Genomic DNA, 17340 nt, shown 5'->3' with positions numbered 1-17340 from the left:
TCCTCCTTTTAAATACTTGGTGCATTCTCTCTAGTATTCACTCCCTTGTCTGCATTACACATAGCAGAAATGAAACTTCTTTTCTTTGAGGAGATAGATGATATTGTGGCGATCCACAAACACACTCCTTCTTGTATCCTGCTAACTACAGTACATATGCAACTAAGCATGGGACTGCTTCTGCTACCTTTACCCACACTGAGTAGCACATTCATGAGAAATCCTATTGACTTGAATGGGATACTCAGTATGAGGGTTTCAGAAACTGGTCACATAAAAATAATGGGCCTGACTCAAACCAAGAGGAAAGGACCAGTGTTGCTATATTCTGGGTGCCTTGGACTTACCCATCTCCAGGAATATTTTGGTTAAGTCCAAGTCCTGTTATGTTTGGCCAGTGCAGAGGTGGGGACTAGAGATGCAGTTACATTTGGCATATAACAATTGTTGTTGATGGCAGCATATGCACCACGTAGGTGTTTGTGACCCTAGTAAGCAGATCCTTGACACATTAACCAGGCTCAGTTGCTGGCATGCTTTTATTTGCTATGTAACGATGCTTTCATCTACAGAGGGAATATATCAGTATTCCCCAGTAGTCTTGGTAAACTGAATTGGTCACAATCCAGTAAAACAATTTTGTGAAAAACACTGAAACTCCATGACAAAGGCCAACAAAAATGATCAGGAGTATGGAACAGCTGCCACATGAGGAACGATTTATAAGACTAGGCCTTTTCAGCTTGGCAAAGAGAGGACTAAAGGAAGATATGATAGAGGTCTATAAAATGATGACTGACGAGAAACTAAACAAGGAAAAGCTATTTACTTGTTCCCATAACACAAGAATTAGAGATCACCAAATGAAATTAGTAGGTAGCAGGTTTAAAACAAACAAAGGAAGTATTTCTTCATACAAAACACAGTCAATCTGCGGAACTCATTGCCAGAGGATGGTAGGAAGGCCAAGACAATAGCAGGGTTCATAAAAGAACTAGATAAATTCAAGGAGGGAAAATATGTTGTGACTGCAACACAACCAATTTAGTGAACTGGCCAGCAACAGTGTAAAAGATCGAAATGGATGCAGAGTACAGAAGTCTTTCACTCCATGACAAAGTAACCTGTCAATTGAGTTTCTTTGGGCCAGATTGTGGTCTGTCTTGCATGCTCATGCAAGGTTGTAGAGGACTGTTCTGTACACACATTCTCCATTTTGCCATTTCTTCTGCAAGTGCCACTACATGGCACAGGTAGGCAGGAAGTAGCAGGAAAGGACAGGGAATGGGTGGCATTGTGATTCTGTCTCATCAATATGCTTATAATTACAGCAACGTGCTAGGGTTTGTATTCTGCAACAGGCTGAAGTTCTTTTCCAGGAGACAGTAGGTGGGACACTGTGACCGATAACTTAAAAAATAAAAGGCTAGATCATCTCACACCTGGCAAAAGGTACTGGATTGAAATTCACTGCAAAATGTACAGTGTTTGGGCAGCTGAACTGTAGGCTTCCTCAGATTTATAGCATCAGTTGTGCTCTCACAACCTAAAAGTAACCTGTAGGAAAAGCTGGTGTTTCTGCCATCATAAATATGACTGCTTTTTAAAAAGGTAATACATTCGTTAAAAACAAACGCCCCCTCCCACAATGTCGCAATGACTTATATGGGATAGAAACACTTTTTCAAACATAAAAACTACCCTCCTCTTTCAAGTGAGATACTTTACGTTTGGATTATCAACGTGTTTTCTTTTCCAGACCAAACGAACAGGAACTTAGGTTAATTTAATAGAAAAAATAAAATATGGAATAACATTGATTTTGGCCAGTATCAATTACAACAGTACTACTCTATTTTACAAATAACAACTGAACATTTTACACATGTACAGTATTTTTCAGTAAAAATTAATTTGAATTTAACAATGTGTCAGTATTTTAAAAAGAAAACAATGATATTAATTTCTTCTCTATAATAGTATTAGAGACATTTGTAAGTATCCAAACAAATTCTTTACAATCCATTACATAATATCTCAATTATGAATATATATATTTATATATAATATATAATATTAACTTAAACTTTGAAAGCATTATGTTCTAGTTAATAATGTTATTAGAGTAATGAGGACGTAACAGACTAGTAGTTAAACTAGCACAAATAAAGTTGTCATAACTTTGAACATTTAGCAGGAAATCTAATGAGCACCAAAGGAACTTCACAATTCCTTTACAATCATAGAGAACTGGATGTCTGAAAGAATTTAGCTGTTTTCTGGGAAAAGAAACATATTGTTTCTACTGTCACTGGTGCTTTCATTTGTAAAATTCAAGGACAGATTTCATATTTTAAAAGGTAAAGTCTAAAAGTTCTATTTCTACTATTTATACTTTGACAGAAATGTTTTCCATTTGTTTGTCATTGATAGTCCCACCCACATTATTTTTGTACAGAAGGAAGACACATTTCAATGAAGCCAATATCTTTGAAATTTAATGTACTATTTTTTACTGCATTAATGGGCATCAAGCAATATGCTAATAGGAATGCATAAAAATATGTTGACTGAGAATCATGTGTAACTAGAAAAGGACATACTGGGTTTGATTCATTTTAACTAGTTTCACTGTGGCTACTCTCAATTTTGATTAAAAGCAGTTTCAGGTCCAACTGACAAGAGAGCTATTATAACACAAAACCCAAACTAGGTAGACATCATCCCTTGATATGAATTTATTTATCTAAATGTAGTTATTCAAAGGGGTGAATGTGACCCAGTGTAGCAGTTCCAGTTATAGGGCCCAGTCCTGTAAACACTTGCTCCTGCATATAGTCTCACTGAAATCAATGTATTAGCATTTTGACTAGTAGTACAATGCTTGCAGGATTATGCCCTCTATTTGTTAAAATTACAAGATAAGATTATACAGCTACAACTTAAATGTTACCTGTGTGCTCCAGACATGAGTTTACAAAATAATTTCATTCATAAAAAGTAAGAGAATCAGGCCCTTTTAGAATTCTTTCAAAACAGGAAGAATATCCTTGTGAAAACTCATGTGTTATGTACTACTTACATTTTCATACAAATAACTTTGACAATTTAAAAAAGAAATTAAAATCTCAGAGTAGCTGTTAACAGGCTAATTGTCTAAAGACCAGAGCTATATATGTGGGCTAGAAGGTGAAAAGCAAAATGTATGTACATACTGTGATGCAAAAACCAGCACACAGTATACGAAACAAGTAAGAAATGTGTGGAATTGATCACTTTTTAATTTATTTTTAATACTGATACAAAGGATGCAGAACATAGTCCCACATAAAAAGATGTTTCTGGTTTGCCTTAAATTCCCCCTCACTATTAATATCTAGCACAAAAAAAGACTGCAAGTATTTCTTTTTCTTTTTGTTTTAATCCATGTAAACTCGTGTCGTATTCTGGAAAAACACTCTTTAAACACCTTCAAGGGGAAACAAGCAGGGGGAAAAAAAGGAAGAAAAAGGACCATCAGAAACAGGGATATTCCTAAGGTTGACAGGAAATCAAATCATTATTTTAATGTTAATTTTGGCATCAAATGCTTTGGTCACACAATACTGACTGTGGATGCTTAGCTCTAAACACCCAGTTATGAAAGGTAGGCTTGTTGTAGTTTTTTTCCATTAAAGTTCCAACAAATAGTTCACCGTCTCCCCTGACAAAGAGGAGAGAGAGACAGAAAGAGGTGGCTTTCTTTTTTTTTCTTTTTTCTTTCTTTTTTTTTTTTTTTAATAATACGGATTAATCTAAAAGTCTACAGGAGCAAGAGGACACTGGGAGGTGCCAGTTCACCCTTTGTGCGTACATGTTCTGCAACACAGTTGATGAAGTACTTTCCTTTGACACAGATTGTTCTTTTTCACTAGCATACAGAATCCTCCCTCGGCCCAAGTTTCTTCCGTTGCTTCCGGAGGTCAGCGATAGAGGGAGAAGGGAAGTTGAAGATTTGAAGAGCATGGTTTACAACGGAGGAAGATTTAATTGGTCAGACAGGCAGATTTGATGGAAGAGACCATTCAGGAGCAGGTAGCAAGTAGGAAATTTGGTCCATCAAAAGGAATTTCAGTCAACAACATTTTTTTTCAAGGAGAAATATGTTGTGGTCCGACAGGGCGTGATTGGTATCCATTTGTGAAAGGGGAAAAAAAAAGATTAGAAAAAGAATAATTAGAAAAACAGTGATAAATACAGTGAAGAATTTTTTTATGAATTATGAATCAAAAGGATACAACAGTCATATCAAAGAAAGAGAATAAAACATTCTACACAGAAACTAAAACTTTGTAAATCTGACAAGCAACCAGTGGTTCTTGATCCCCAGTTAGTAATATAAGAAAACTATAAGCAACACTATTACTCCCATCATTTGTCCTCCCAGGTTACTGTAATAAAAATAGACACTATTGGCACGAGTACCTTCAATCCCTGCTGACTGCAGTGAGAGTGCTCACTACTTCCTTAGACTTCTTAGCTTCTGGCAGGGTTGAGCCATATGTCAGGAAAATGATCATATAATTTTTTTATGAATGTTGGTTTTGTGCAAATCAGTGCAAAGTCAAAATGGCACAAGTGTGTGTGTGTGTGTGTGTGTATAATGTTTTGGACAAAAAGGATGGTGTAAACTAGCCATGGAAAGTGAGAGGTTATAATCATGTTCATGTAAAAGAGTATTGCTAATGCAAGTTTAGTTTGCTTGAGCTCTTTTTTCAGCTCAATGTCAATAACAATCTATGTAAAGTATCAGAAATAAAATTCTGCCCTCAGTGATGCCCATCTGTGCAAACTCATTGACGTGCATAGGCATAAATGAGGACAGATTTTAGCTCAACAGGCACTGCTAATATGCCAGTAACATAGCTGATATGCAACAGGATACTGTGAGTAAACAACTTTACTTTTACCACTAGCTTCTTCTGACCTGAAAGTGTAAACTTACTAACATGATCTATAAATGTTGAAAGCTGCACTATGTACCTAATCATGCTTCTACTGAATCAATGATAAAATGCTCATTTGATTTAAATGGGGGCTAGAAGGACACCATAATCCTCATTAGTTCTTAATATATTTGATTTGCCAGATATTTGCCCCACTTCGTGTAACACTAAACTTTAGTTCTGAAATGATTTCACTTGTTGAATTAGACTGTACCTGGAATGACCTGAGGTAGTGAAACTTCCAGAAAAAGGACTTTAACTGTACACACACTTTAAATAACATAGTAGAAAATGAAACCAGTAATACACAGAGAGATGTATCAAATGCAATAAAGAGCTTAGAAGAGGACAAAATCTCCATTATGCGATGGTACAATATTTTCATAATGGTCCCTATTTTCTTCTTGATACTCACTCATATAACTCATTTAAAGATAGTGAGCATTTACATCATATTAATGCCAACATCTTTACAGTTTAGAAAGGCAAATCAGACACAGATGAATCTTTCCATTGAGAGTGCATTAAGATAGTCACATGAAAAACCTTTCTAAGGAAAGGCCCACTAAAAACAGAAGAGGTGGAAGTCATGGGCTAAAGCTCAGATAGAAAATGGAGTCTGTGAAACAAAAATAATCCCTTTTATGTATTTGCCCCCTCCTGAATCTGAAAAAAATATAACTAAATAATCATGTAGGAGATAAAAAATACATCACAAAGCCAAACCAACACAAAGTGTGGAAATATTAAGTTAACTCTGATGTCAACAAAAGGAATATTTGAGAAAAATAACACCACTCACCGTCCTTACAGACTGTTCCAATTACACAAACACCGGTATCTAAGATGTAGCCATTTGGACAAGTTGTACAGTTTTTGTCTCCTGGACCACTGCAGTCCAAGCAGCTGGCATCACATCTTTAAACAAAACAAAACAAAAAGCCTGAAGTTATCATAATTGCCACTAAGCAACAACCACAAATTTCTATCACACTGTCTCAGTTAAGTTCTCCTCTTGGAGATCATTCATATTCTTTTATTTCATAATTGCTTGATATATAATTTTTGAAATTAAGTACAGCAGGTAGAAGTAAACCAAAATGATAGAAGACAATAGGTGTCCATGAACTGGATAAAACCAGATAGGGAGACAAGCATAGAAAAGGAAAGTATGATGTATTTTCTGAGGAAAGTTGTAACATAAGGTAATTCCCAGTCTTCCCCCCCACCCTCGCCCCATCAAAGAGAGTTTGTCCAAAGTCAAAAAATAAAGAGCTTCGGAAGGGCCTGAATTGTACTTAACAAAGAGATACAAAAACTGATGTCTTTTTCAAATAAAACTCAAGCCTTGTCCATTCAGTACGTGTCAACATGTTGGTATCTATGAGTTAGGGTACGTCTACACTATGCGGCCATTTCCGGATAACAGAGGTATCCCAAAACAGCTACCCCATGTCTTCAGAAGTTCCCCGTTATTTTGAAATATTTTTCAAAATAACAGGCACGCTATTTTGGCCTCCCAGTAACCCTCATTCCACGAGGGTTAAGAGAGGTCTCAAAATAGCCCGTTATTTTGAAATTTGGCGCTGTGTAGATGCACCAAATTTCAAAATAGCCTACTTCAAACTTCAGTCAAAATAAGATACGTGTTATGCAAAGTGTGTATCTTATTTCAAGTTTAGGGCACTGTGTAGATGCACCCTTAGTTGCTCTTTGCCTGCTATTATATTTTTGACCTGTAGTTGGTATTATATAGCTGAGAAACTGAATGGGCTCATGAATGGCAACTTACCTCTTGGCAGATGGCTGCAGTTGCTGCAATGAGAATGAACAGGCCCACTGCTCGATCCATTAATTATTTACCATATTTTTATACCTGTAATCTCAAATTTCTTAATACAAATCTTAATTTAAATACTCAGAAGACACACAAGCATGCTCTGAAACCCATTTAAAAGCTCTTGTATGGAAATTACAATTGTGTTAAAAATTCTTACTTTTCTTCCATAGTTTGCTTAGCATACTATATATTTACTTATTCTCTGCACTCAGTACTGTGTTCTAAAATGTTATAACATTCTATCATTTAATCAGAGAGTGGTAAATGCATCATATCAAATATTAGACACTTGCTTAACCCCTCTCCCCCAAAAAATAATGTGGCCTTTGATGACTATATCTTACCTTTTGCAGGTTTTGTATCCATTTTCAAGAGAGTGATCAAGATAATAACCAGAAGTACAGGACTGCACACATCTCCCATCCTCCATAAAATAACCTTCTGTGCAGTTTATGCAAGCATCTGCTCCTGAGCCTTAGAGCCAAGAGAAAATACTTTATAATACATGGACACATTCCCTGTCTAGACTGGATAACAGACAGCATCTCTAACTGTAACAAAACATTACCTGATAATCATAGGTTATTGAACATATACTGGTGCTTTACACCTTTTCCTACATGTACTGCAAACTATATTGGCTAGCAACAAAAGATAAATTTAACAGTAATCCTGGAATAGTTTTTCTGAGAAAAAGATATTGTTATGTCCACACCTAAGAATTACAAGCAAAGATAGCAAGTGAGCAAAGATAGCAAGTGTACTTTTGAGCTAGACAGTTTGTATTTTTATGTGAACTGGATGAAATCTACTTTACTCTGAGATCTATTAAAGAACCTCCAAGTTTAACTTTTCATTTACAAGCCAATCGTTAAGCTGTATTTGGAAATGTGATGTAACATTACACAGGGGGCAAAATGATTAAGTGAAGTTAAATGTCAATGAGGTACCTGCACATGTTGCGCAGGAACGGTGACACAGTTCACATTCCCTGCCATTGTGATATTTTCCTTCTTCACAGCGGACAGAACATCTGGATCCATGGAAACTAGTGCAAACATATAAATGAGACTATTTAGTACTGACCAGCCACTGCAAGGTAAGGAAAGTGATAAGAGAGGACAATGATAAGACTCAGAAATCTAAAGTATTCTGTAATGTAGGCTTTAAGCTCTGCAAATATTAGTTCAACTGAAATAAGTCTCCTACTGTACATCTGTACAGCTTCTTTCACCCTAAATTCTGTACACACTTAAGTACAAGTTGAACCTGTCTAGTCCAGTGCCCCCTGGACCTGACTGGTGCTGAACCAGAAAATTTGTCAGATCATAAGAAGTCAGTATTGTCTAGCAGCTCTACCAACACTTTCAGTGCTTACTGGGCTCTTAGAAGACATTTAGGAGTAAACTGGAGCTAACTAACAGTACAGAACACTGACAGGACTGGTGGCTGTAAACAAATTTTATGGGACCACAGGAAACTTGGCAACACGCATGATAAGTGGACATCTGGCTAACTAAAATCATGCCAGAGCATGGATGTTGCTGGACCATAGAGTGTTGGATTAGAGAGGTTCAACCTGTATAGCCAATCACTTCACACATGATTGAAATGCAGCTACATATGTGGTGGAGTTTAACAACTTGTAGAAAACAGCACACAGTAGTATAGAACAGGAAGCAAAAAAGAATGCCAAATCCAAGGGAAAGAGCAAAGAAAATCCAAATGGAACTTGGCCTGCCGTCAGTACCACTATACTTAAAAACATGCAAATGGATGTGTTTCCAAGACCTCATCCCTTGCTTGACAGACATCAGGACCAGTGGTGTTTCCTAATCAGGGGCGGATATAGGGCAGGGCGAGCGGGGCGGCTGCATGCGCCGTGGCAAAGGGGGCCCCCGCAAAAGTGTGCTGCCCTGGGCCCCACAAAATGGTCATCTGCCCCTGCTTCCTAATACCATGTTAAAGTACTATCAAATACCAAGTATTCTCTGCAGCACAAGGATTTCCCTTTGAAATCTCCAGTACAAGTACCAATTCTGTATAACTTGGGAGATGTGTCAGCAGCACAGCCTGAGGTAGTATGTCTTTTAGGCAGTGTTGAGTGATAGTATGAGATTGTGACAGAGCAAAAAGCAGTACTTATCAGAAGTAACATTCCCGTGCTTCAGTGTAAGCGCTTGTTAGAACACCACAAACTGTTCTAGGCACGTTATCCATTAGGAATTCTTTTTTTTGGACATTTTTGCTCCTTTCAGAAGACACTAAAGTGTCCATTAACTGAATTAAATTTCTAAAATCGCTTTGCATTTCAATAGAACCTTCCATCCAAGAACGGTGCAAAGCCATTTTGCAGATGGAATTCATTGGCCTCTATGTATACTCAACACCTCTAAAAATTAAGCTGTTTTTTTAAGTGTCCAACTTTAGGTGCTTCAGTTTGAAAATTTTTGCCTAAGTGACTCTTCCATGTCGTCGCAACAAGTGTTTGGAAGAGTCAGGAACAGGACCCAGATGTCCTTAGTCTCCATTTCGGTTTAACACTTACATAGCCTGGGTCCTTTACGAATGTAACTAATGCACTTTCAACTCTGTAAACCTAGGGCATGTCGACAGTTCCCTGCCATTCACAATGGCTATTCAGGTTGCACATCCCTGGTCCAGCTCCCTCAGAACTAACCAGTCCCTGACTAGCAAATTTGCCAGACCAGAGGAGGTGAACGCCAACCTCTCTGCTGCTGTTGGCTATAGGGTTCCACTCTGGCCGCAGCAGTGAGGCCAGCATTGACTGAGCAGGGACTGGGGGTGAGGTGCTTGTTTGGAGCCCCTTAGCTGAGGGCCAGGACCGCAGCCCTATGGAAGTGCATGGAGCACTGCGGCTGCTGGGCTGCACTACTGGCCCCTGCCACCAACCATGGGGTTGTGCTTCTGGCCCCCAGCAATGGGGGTTTGCAGCCACCCAGCCTCTTGCCTTGAGTGACTCCCCATCCCTGTTTCTCCCCCTCCTTCCCTGAGCTTTAATGTGGCAAGTGAGGAATTTGCAATTCTCTAGAAGTAACAGAGGTGTTCGAGTGCAAAGCCCAGCTTTTCTCTGAGTGCTCGAGCACCCATGGGATGCCTGACCACAGAAGTCTGGATTATAGAGGTCCAACCTGAACTAAGAACAAATAGACATCTCTAATCCAAAGATTTTAAAAACTTTTCACCTGAGATTTCTTCCTTTTTTATTTCAGAATAGGCTTTATTTGGTCCTTTGAATAGGGTCATATTGCCTAAGTAATGAGGAGACTGGCATTCTCTGGGCACTTTCATTCTTGGGAGTTTTCCACTTGGCTTGTTTGTTTGTTGGTTTGTTTACATGGTGCTTCACACCTCTGTACATATTTCCTGGCAGGAGTGCATTGTGAGTAAAATAAGCCTACCTCTTCTGCTCCAGGAAACCTGTTAGCTACTCTCTCATTCAATCCTTTAATCTAGGCTCTTTCACGGGCTTTCTGATACAGCTATGAAAAGTCTCTCCTGCAGTGCTTCTTTGCGAAGCTGATGCCTGCCAAGTTTGCCAGTTTGTGTCATTTTCAGGACAATAACACAGCAGCAACTTGAGGAGGTATAAGTGTAGCCATTGAAATAGTCAAAAACATAAAAGGCAAAACTCTGATTTCAGGAAATTTTCCATCAAGATTTTCACATTCCCCACCACAATTGTTCACAAACCTGGACTAAGAAGGTATAGTTACATCAATTAAAAATACTACACACTTACATGGTACCTTCCACTAGAGGATCTCAACATGCTCTACAGCCATGAATAAACCAGGAGCCTCATAACACTCCTGTGATGGAAATAAATATCCATCCTTATTTTACAGCAGGTTTAAATGTTGTAATCTTGGCTTAATCAGATACCTTCCTTCCCTCAACTCAAACCTCTTTAAGGAGGGTCAATTTTAGTGAGTGCTAAACACATCATTAGTGACAGAACAATGCAGATGGCTGCACAATGTAAATGCACCATCTGTATACAGAGGCTGTATCTAAACTACATCCCTTTCTTGAAAAAGGGATGTAAATTAGACACTTCGAAATTGCAAATGAAGCCGGGATTTAAATTTCCCACGCTTCATTTGCATAATGGCAGCCGCGGGTTTTTTTTAGAAAAGGGGCTTTTCAAAAGAAAAACAGCTGTTTAGACGGGGATGGTTCAAAAATAAAACCCTTTTTCTAAAAAATGAGGAGTACAGGATCTTTCGAAAAAGGGTTTTATTTTTGAATGATTCCCGTCTAAACAGGCGTTTTTCTTTCAAAAAGCCCCTTTTCGAAAAAAAACCCCTGCAGCTGCCATTATGCAAATGAAGCGTGGGAAATTTAAATCCTGGTTTCATTTGCAATTTCGAAGTGTCTAATTTACATCCCTTTTTTGAGAAAAGGGATGTAATCTAGACGTATACATATGGAGAAGAGCCTTTATTCTATGAAAAATAAATTAGGCACAGACATTTAAGGAAACTAATTATAATGGCCATTTTATACTAACTCAAATCCTATAATCTATTTTGACACAAGTTACATGTCCAATGCTATAACAATCAAGGAACATCCTTATTTTAAACAAATCTCAGATACAGATTTTAACTTCACATTTTTTGTGGCATAAACCCAGCATATTACCCTTTATAAATTCTACAGGGATTTCTGACCCTCTTCCCTGGATCAAAAAGTCACTTGTTTGCATAGAAGTAAAAAATGTGTGCTGCTGCTTTTTTATGGATTTTACCTATCTGTTTCAGGAATGATTAAGTCTCCCTACCAAGAAAAAAAATATCTATTGCTATTTAATATATAGGCACACCATATCGTAATGGAACTGAGCCTGAGGTACTTAAGATAAGTGAATGATTGGATGTATGGAGAGACGCAGTAAAGATAAGGAAATAGTTTCTAACTATCGTAGGAATGAATCAGAAGGATTAATATAATTCACTAGTTCTACTTCTAAAATAATCCTTGACTGCCACACTGTAGGTCAGAAAGTGAAGAACACAGCTTTCACATGGCTACAGCTTTCATTCTGCCTGCAGTCAAACATTTTTTAAAAATTCATTGTTATCCAAGATGGCTTATGATGGCACAGGAAAGTATTACATTACAACATAAACAGCAGTAGAACACATAAATGGAGGTTCAGTCAAGGTTAAATAGTAATATTATGTAACTATCTTTGATGTATGTCCATAGACTTAGGAAGTCTCTTTGGCTAGTGAGTGCAGTGAAATCCATAATATCCTTACCTGAGGCCATGTCTGCATTCTGTGCAGCTTTGGGATTCAACACATGTCTTACAGTTCTCACTGCATTTCCGGCAAACAATCTTATCTGCAAAGGGAAAAAGAAAAACAGCCCAGAAAACTCAGGTCAGTCATGTTTAATAAAATTATATGGATCTATTCCATTGCTTATTACTTTTCTACTTTGGCACCAGGAATGTAAGTATAAAGTAAGAATAAAATTAAATAGCCGATGTGCTGCTTATATAGTGACCTTCTCCATCAAACATCAAATGCTTTCAATTATTTCCAAATATTTAAAATAAGATCCTATTCCTTTGAAAAGTAAAATGCTTTGAGATTGTAAAAACACTGACATGAACACACTTGTTTAAATTAACCAGGCTTTTATCACTGACTCATGCAATACTTTCAAATAACAGAAAAAATATTAAATTAATGCAAATTAGAGTTCCTACATAAATCGCCCATGTAAAGAAATCTAGTAACCTCTGTGTAATTGTCTTTTAGCATTTAAACAAACAGACTTTTCCTAATTTCACTTTTTCAGGGTTCAAAAATATACTGGATTAGACTTTTCTGATCTTATCAAACCTAAGCCACATATCTCTCTGCAACTTGCCCTATCCCCTTTCAGGTGCCTTTCTTCTAACCATGTATTCTAAAGAAGTCATGTTCCTCAACCCATTTACACTTCTTATTCTAGAGACTCTGGATCATAGGCACCAGATTTTGACCTGAAAAAAAGCTGCTTGAGAATCCCATTCAACTCCACATTCTCTCTTATCCTATACCTCAATCAGGCAGAGGAGCCAAGGTGGTAAAAAGAAATAATATAATTTGGTTCTTTTAAACTGAAAATAAAAGAAATGAAGCTAATATCTGCTCCTGCTGTCCTTAGTTATGAGTACCCTGCTTCACAGATCTGAAAGCAGGAGATATAAACCCTAGCTCAGCAAAGTTCTTTGACACATACTTATCTTTCAGCACTCATTTAAATATTTCATGGGATCAGCTCTAGGCTGGGAATTAAGACTGGGGAGTCTGCATGATTATCCATAGATGGGAATTAAATAAAGCCAAATCACCTGCACAGCAGGGTATGTTACGGGTATTGCATCACTACAGATAACGTAAGAATGGCTGTTATGGATCAGACCAACAGTCCATTTAGCCCAGTATCCTGTCTGCTAACAGTGGCCAATGCCAGTTGTCCCAGAAGGAGGGAACACAACAGGTAATCCTCCCTTGTCACCCATTTCCAGACAAACAGAGGCTAGGGACACCATTCCCACCCATCCTGGCTAATAGCCATTGATGGACCTAATCTTCATGAATCTTTCTAGCTCTTTTTTGAACACTGTTAAAGTCCTAGCCTTCACCACATCCTCTGGCAAGGTGTTCCAGAGGTTGACTATGCACTAAGGGTGTGTCTAGACTACATGCCTCCTTCGACGGAGGCATGTAGATTAGCCAGATCGGAAGAGGGAAATGAAGCCGCGATTAAAATAATCGCGGCTTCATTTAAATTTAAATGGCTGCCCCGATCTGCCGATCAGCTGTTTGTCGGCAGATCGGGGGAGTCTGGACGCGATGCCCCGACAAAGAAGCCTTTCTTCATCGACACAGGTAAGCCTGGTTTCACGAGGCTTACCTGTGTCGATGAAGAAAGGCTTTTTTGTCGGGGCATCGCGTCCAGACTCCCCCGATCTGCCGACAAACAGCTGATCGGCAGATCGGGGCAGCCATTTAAATTTAAATGAAGCCGCGATTATTTTAATCGCGGCTTCATTTCCCTCTTCCGATCTGGCTAATCTACATGCCTCCGTCGAAGGAGGCATGTAGTCTAGACACACCCTAAGTGAAGAAAAACTTCCTTCTGTTCGTGTTAAACCTGCTGCCCATTAATTTAATTTGGTGACTCTCACTTCTTATATTGTGGGAATAAATAAATAACTTTTCCTTGTTCACTTTTTCCATACCAGTCATGATTTTATAGACCTCTATCATATCCCTGCTTAGTCTCCTCTTTTCTAAGCTGAAAAGTCCAAGTCTTTTGAACCTCTCTTCAATATGTGGGCTATTAGAAGTCTGACAATTTTTGCTTTGTTGTGGAGCTGTGTTAAGAGTTGAGGAGAAAGCCTCTACCTTCCTTAGCACACCAATGTAGCAGCCACGCAGCAGATCCTTGTGGCTCTCACTTTACCGGGGATGCAGGGTGTCTAAGTTTAGGAGTTAATGTTTAATGGAGATAAGTCCCTGCTGCTCCTTTCTGAAGTGGCAAGAAGATGCATTCTTCCACAAGTTCCCCCACCACACAGTAGCTCTCCCTGAGCCATCCTGCACAGTGGATCTACTATGGTAGTGAAACAAGAATCTCTTTGCCACCTCTACTTCCTAGTCAGAAAGAGAAAAGGAAGGATTTTGTGTTGTGCCACTAAACATGATTTTCAAGAGCAGAATCCGGGTTTAGTTTTGGAAGAGATCTTTGATCAGGACTGATTCCCAACAATTTCATAAAAGGAATAAAATTTCAAAAAGAAACAAATGCATCACAATACACTTTTAATCTTAGCCCCTGATCTCCCAACACCCTGCCCTGCCCCCCAAAATGTCAGAAGCCCAAAGAAATAAGCAGTAGAAAATACTGACTCTTGTCAAGGTAAAATCCATCCGGGCAGCTGGAAATACAACTATTGGATTCTTCATTTAGATAGTAAGTAGATTTACAGCTCAGGCATTGGTCACTGTGGCTCCCAATACAGGTTTCACAATTGGGTGAGCATTTTTTACAGCGTTTCTTGTCTGCATTGTAGTGTCCAGGTGGGCAGTTTGGAACACAGATCCTGCATGGTGCAGTGAAAAAAAGGGAGTCATCACTGATGTAAACTCTGTAGCAGAGGTTCCAAAACTGTGAAGCATCCACCCCCACTCCCTCCCAAGGAGTGCAGATGAACCTTTGGGGGATTGGGATGATGGGTGGGGGGAGTCAGGCCAGCCGCCACAGGGGGCTGGTAGAGAGTACCACCCAGCCACGACTTCCAACTCTGTTCCAGTCCTGCCTGCAGACGTATCTCCAGCTCCCGACCCTACCTTGCCCTGCTCCTGATCCAGAGCCCTCCCCAGCCTTGGCCCCTTTAGCCATGTCCCCACACAGGCTCCGGCAGAGGCAGGAAGTGCTGGAGACAGGTATGGAGGGGCATGATCCTCAAAAGTCTGGAGACCACTGTCCTATAGGTCCATAATATAAAACAGCCACCTTGTTCAGCATCACTACTTCTCTTCAATTGACAAAAAGCAATCCTCACAAACATTGCAACTTCTCACTTTTCCCCCCTGCAACATCTGCTGGGTCAACTGGCAATTCCGTCATCAAACAATCACACAGTTTCATTTCTAACCATCTACATCTCCTCTGAGCTTGCCCAAGCTCAGTGACTGATGCTATGTGCTAGCTATGCTGGGTCTCTCATTTTGTTTCCATGTTCATTTTGTTAAAAAAGCCAGATGACTGACTAATAATCAAGAAATGGTGTTTCCAGGCTGTACATTACATTCAAATTAATAGGACTTTCCTATATCTCCTATGCGAATTTGTAAAATAAACTGAAGGTAAGAGAATTTTTACATATCCTGTAGAAAAGAAAAAAGCAAGATGATATTAAGAGAACAGTAGAGGAAAATATATGTAAAGATTTTTTTTTCTTTCTTACCGTGTGTTGTTTTTAGATTTGTAGTAATAGTGTAGACAGTCAGTACAGTGGTCTGGTCCTGGCCCATCACATCCTACTTTACTGCATTCTGCATTGCATGGGCCTTTAAAAAATCCAGAAATCAAAAGGGGAGGGGAAGAAGTGACACATTTGCATTTGCTACTCAGTGATCCTGACAAAATATTACTGTAATGCTGAGTATAATTACCCCAGTTCCCCATATAGACTCAGTGACTAGCTTCAGTGATTTTTCTTAAACAACAGCAAGTTAGTATGACATCTAATTCAGATTTATCAGGGTCTATTTGTGGAGTCAAACCAATGCTTTCATAATAAACAAATCATTTGAATTTTTTGTCACTGATGCCCAAAGGTCCACGAGCCTCTTAACAGAAACTTACTAACAACAACATTTATCAAATTAGCTCAATTTGCCCAAACAATTCTAAGATTATGAACAAACGGCATTTGGCAGGCAACCATGAACATATTGCTAATAATTAAAAAAGAACATGGGATCTAATTATTCACAATATTATTCACAATATTTTTAATATGAACTTGCACTCTGAAGTAGGAAAATTGATAATTAAGATTCTCCATTTAACCTTAATTCTGACCTCTTCTTCCTGCTAGCCACTTCTTATTGGATAGTAACTAAATGCTTGAGACAACAGCTATATCTTGTGGTACAGTTTCTTCATAACTCCAGGAGAGGATGTGAGTACATAATGTCTATGTAATGGGGTGGTACCTCGCAACTTGGAAGAGTTGAGAAAAGTAGATATATTGATGAATAATGGGATCTTCCAATGGATGCGTAGGTTAGAGGGCATTTTGGCTGTGTGGCTTATGGTGGAATTTTGAAGGTTAATTTTGGAATTGCAAGCAAAATAATGGACTAGATTATAGCGTATTTTCTCTCTAAATCAACAACTGAAGCATTTCTCTTTAAGTCATTTGCCCATATATAGTGTTTGTTTAGTTAGTCTGTATTTATAATGAATCCCATCAAAAGTGTTTAGCAAATTAAACATTATGGCTGTGTCTACACTGGCATGAATTTCCGGAAATGCTTAAAACAGAATAGTTTTCGTTATAAGTATTTCCGGAAAAAGAGCGTCTACATTGGCAGGCTGCTTTTCCGGAAAAGCTCTTTTTCCGGAAAAACATCTGTGGCCAATGTAGACGCGCTTTTCTGGAAAAGAGCCCCGATCGTCATTTTCGCGATCGGGGCTTTTTTCTGGAAAAGACTACTGGGCTGTCTACACTGGCCCTTTTCCGGAACAGTGTTCCGGAATAAGGACTTATGCCCGAGCGGGAGCAGCATAGCTTTTCCGGAATAGCGGCTGATTTTGTACAGTAGAGCGTCGTTGCTTTTCCGGAAATTCAAGGGCCAGTGTAGACAGCTCGCAGCTTATTCCGGAAAAGCGGCTGATTTTCCGGAATAAGTGGCCCAGTGTAGACACAGCCTATCAGTATGGAAAGCTGCTCAGTAACCATCATATGCCAATGCC

The 17340-nt window shown here is 38.8% G+C and overlaps 1 protein-coding gene and 1 long non-coding RNA gene across 5 annotated transcripts in view; one reads left to right on the top strand and one right to left on the bottom strand.

Moving 5' to 3' along the window:
* LOC142829846 (uncharacterized) overlaps positions 1 to 4052 on the top strand; it is a 57177-nt gene extending 53125 nt beyond the window's left edge. Inside the window, exon 3 of one of the 2 annotated variants that reach the window (XR_012904693.1) lies at positions 3915 to 4052. This is a non-coding gene — a long non-coding RNA (uncharacterized LOC142829846). The remainder of the gene's footprint in view (positions 1 to 3914) is intronic. The other variant, XR_012904694.1, reaches the window with a different exon arrangement.
* Positions 1 to 17340, bottom strand: part of PCSK5 (proprotein convertase subtilisin/kexin type 5) — a 336184-nt gene that overhangs the window by 76461 nt on the left and 242383 nt on the right. For 2 of the 3 annotated variants that reach the window (XM_075931728.2, XM_025178860.3), the window contains 6 exons: positions 15824 to 15926; positions 14763 to 14956; positions 12114 to 12198; positions 7776 to 7873; positions 7170 to 7299; positions 5788 to 5903 (listed from right to left, as the gene is read on the bottom strand). In XM_075931728.2, the coding sequence (XP_075787843.2) occupies positions 5788 to 5903; positions 7170 to 7299; positions 7776 to 7873; positions 12114 to 12198; positions 14763 to 14956; positions 15824 to 15926 (726 nt within the window). Of the gene's footprint in view, positions 1 to 1767; positions 3953 to 5787; positions 5904 to 7169; positions 7300 to 7775; positions 7874 to 12113; positions 12199 to 14762; positions 14957 to 15823; positions 15927 to 17340 lie in introns of those variants that run through there. The other variant, XM_075931730.2, reaches the window with a different exon arrangement.

The sequence above is a fragment of the Pelodiscus sinensis genome, chromosome 6 (assembly GCF_052426305.1).
Source record: "Pelodiscus sinensis isolate ZL-2025 chromosome 6, ASM5242630v1, whole genome shotgun sequence".
In the NCBI taxonomy this organism is placed as follows: Eukaryota; Metazoa; Chordata; order Testudines; family Trionychidae; genus Pelodiscus; species Pelodiscus sinensis.
Note: the sequence above shows the minus strand (reverse complement) of the source record. Positions and strands in the feature narration are given on the sequence as shown.